The 2500-nt window shown below is 40.4% G+C and overlaps 1 protein-coding gene and 1 long non-coding RNA gene across 11 annotated transcripts in view; one reads left to right on the plus strand and one right to left on the minus strand.

Annotated features, from left to right (window-relative positions):
- LOC122352515 (probable ATP-dependent RNA helicase DDX56) overlaps positions 1-1389 on the minus strand; it is a 57053-nt gene extending 55664 nt beyond the window's left edge. Inside the window, exons 1-3 of the mRNA XM_043249947.1 lie at positions 1247-1389; positions 332-493; positions 87-241 (exon numbers count right to left, since the gene is read on the minus strand). Of these exons, the coding sequence (XP_043105882.1) occupies positions 87-241; positions 332-493; positions 1247-1303 (374 nt within the window). The 5' untranslated portion in view covers positions 1304-1389. The remainder of the gene's footprint in view (positions 1-86; positions 242-331; positions 494-1246) is intronic.
- Positions 1390-1535: 146 nt separating this feature from the next.
- The window catches only part of LOC122352518, a 5810-nt gene continuing 4845 nt past the window's right edge, over positions 1536-2500 (plus strand). Inside the window, exons 1-3 of one of the 10 annotated variants that reach the window (XR_006251880.1) lie at positions 1536-1803; positions 1903-1964; positions 2062-2147. This is a non-coding gene — a long non-coding RNA (uncharacterized LOC122352518). Of the gene's footprint in view, positions 2148-2500 lie in introns of all 10 variants that reach the window. The other 9 variants (XR_006251875.1, XR_006251876.1, XR_006251879.1 and 6 more) reach the window with 9 other exon arrangements.

Here is a 2500-nt window from a genome sequence, read left to right on the forward strand (position 1 = left end):
AAGCAAATCGTATTCCGTGTCACTATATAATGCCTTTAACCTTTTTTATTATTATTTAGCCTTTTTTTTTTTTTTTTTTTACTGACTTCTGAGCCGATATTTCTGCTTTCCCGGAGATGTTGGCCACTCGTACTTCTCTGCCACAGAACGCAGTGAGCTGTCGGATCATGGTCTGGACCTGCTGGCCCAGCTCTTTGGTCGGGACCAGGACTAGAGCTCTGACGGCCTGCTCACGTACGGTCTGGACACATCAGCAACAATAAACTGTGTGTTATATCTCTGAACGGACTCCTCTGTCCCCGAGGCCCATGTTAGAGTAAGCAAGCGTCACCTGTTTTGACGCGAGGATTCTTTGGATGAGCGGGATCGCGTAGGCTGCGGTTTTTCCCGATCCGGTTCGAGCCCGCGCCAGCAGATCTTTGCCCTCGAGGGCCAGCGGGATGGCTTTCTCCTGGATCAGGGTGGGTTGAGACCAGCCTAAATCAGCCAGAGCCTGAGAAAAACCAACAAAAACACAGCTTCACATCTCAACACTTCTAAATACAACTACATTTTTTTTGTTATTTTAGTGATATCAACACGCAGTGGCAGAAACGCATCGGAAATTCAGTTGTTTCAAATTGAATTAAATTATTATATTCAGAAAGAACGTTTGAATGTTTTTCTTATTTTCCCAAAATATTTACACGTTTTTAAATGTTCATTTAAAAATGTTACATGTTTGTAACTGTAGTTTTATATAAATAACTGCAAATTAATATATATATATATATATATATATATATATATATATATATATATATATATATATATATATACACACACACACACACACACACACAACTAATAAATAAATTAATATAAAATAAAATGTCTATCAATTGTTGTCGCTTATTATCAGTCGTATAATAGCAAATTAGCAGTTTTGGCGTATTAACAACAGTATTTGGTCTGGAACTAGTAGCCATATAACTAAATACAGTTATACAAGAAAGGCATTTATAGGAAACCTGTTGCCACAGGAAGAAACGTTGTCACAGACCCCAAAAAACTATATTTAAGTATTCAATAAGAGATACATCACGCAAACTTTTTCAGAGATGACCGCGCTCACGCTAGCACGCAAACATAACATTGATGCAGAAACGAATTACATCCACAGTGCAGTAAACAAGTGAACATGCTGGTGTCTGCCATTTCGAGGTAGACGGACGTTACGTTATTAGCAAGACTGTGTACAACTCACCTTTAACAGCCGATCGTCTAAGCCCATCTCGTGAAACTGCAGCGTATCGTCCTCCATTTTCACACGTGTGCGTCCGCGCGCACAAACGAGCAAGACATAAATCCCCGCTGCGCCTCAGCTCCCCCCGCCGCACCGGAGGAGTACTGCAGGTCAAACCACGCGGCGTCTGTTTCACGCAAACGCGCCCTGCTGTGAAGCGCAGCGAAGTCCAGAAAACAAATCAACGCTTTTATACATCGCGTGTAAGCTGTTTGCGCGGTCTCCCGTGTTGAATTCGCAGCCGAACGCGGTGTAAGGCGTTTCGCCTGCAGTTCCCCCGACTGACCGCTGGGCGCCGCTAAAGCGAAACGCCCTTTTGATGAACTGACAGAAGACAAACAAAAGCATCAACGTGGAGGAAAACCAGAGCACGAACACAAAATACTAGTAAGTTTCACCTCTTAAACGTTGCAGGACGTCGATCAACGTCTCTTTTAATAGCCAAGTCCTAAATAAACACCCGCGAGTACGGAGAAATGCATTAAACTGCCGTCACCGTATCGCTGATGCAGTAGGAAGTAAATATCACACATGCTGCTATTGACCTACACAACAGGCAGACTAATTCTTTCATATATTTAATCCGTGCATTTCTGTTGTGTATGCATGTGTCCCAGAGCACTCAGTATACTTTCTTTTGCATGCAAAGGAGAAAAGAAAATCTGATATGGAGGCACAGGTATAGCTATGCATTGTGAATTTGTCCATAGTTGTCGTGCATAGAGATACACTTTCTGGTTTATTATTGTGTGAACACTAAATGATTGTGTGTTCAGATGAGGCAGCGTGTTTTCACCGGGGTGGTCACGCAGATGCAGGAGCATCATGGGATTGTGGATCAAGAGGTTCACTTTCCAGTGAGGTTTGGGTTATTCTAAGCTAGTTGCGTGTAACTAAATTGCATAATTCAATCACAAAATAAGCTTACGCTTTATTTTAAAGTGCCCTTGTTGGCGTAACTATACTTTTAATTACTGATAAATAATAATAATTAACTGCACATACTTGCTGTAGGATTAGGGTTTGATTTTGGGTTACTCGCATTTAATTATGTGTCATTTATTGTTATTATAATAGTAAAAAGCACAAGTAACATAACTAGGGTACCTTAAAATAAATTGGCAAAATAGCATGTTAAAGTTAGTGATAAAAATTAATTAAATTGATTAAATTGAAATTAATTAAATTGAAGTCACTGTGAAAATGTTTGATTGC

This window comes from Puntigrus tetrazona, chromosome 10, assembly GCF_018831695.1.
Source record: "Puntigrus tetrazona isolate hp1 chromosome 10, ASM1883169v1, whole genome shotgun sequence".
NCBI classification, from domain to species: Eukaryota; Metazoa; Chordata; class Actinopteri; order Cypriniformes; family Cyprinidae; genus Puntigrus; species Puntigrus tetrazona.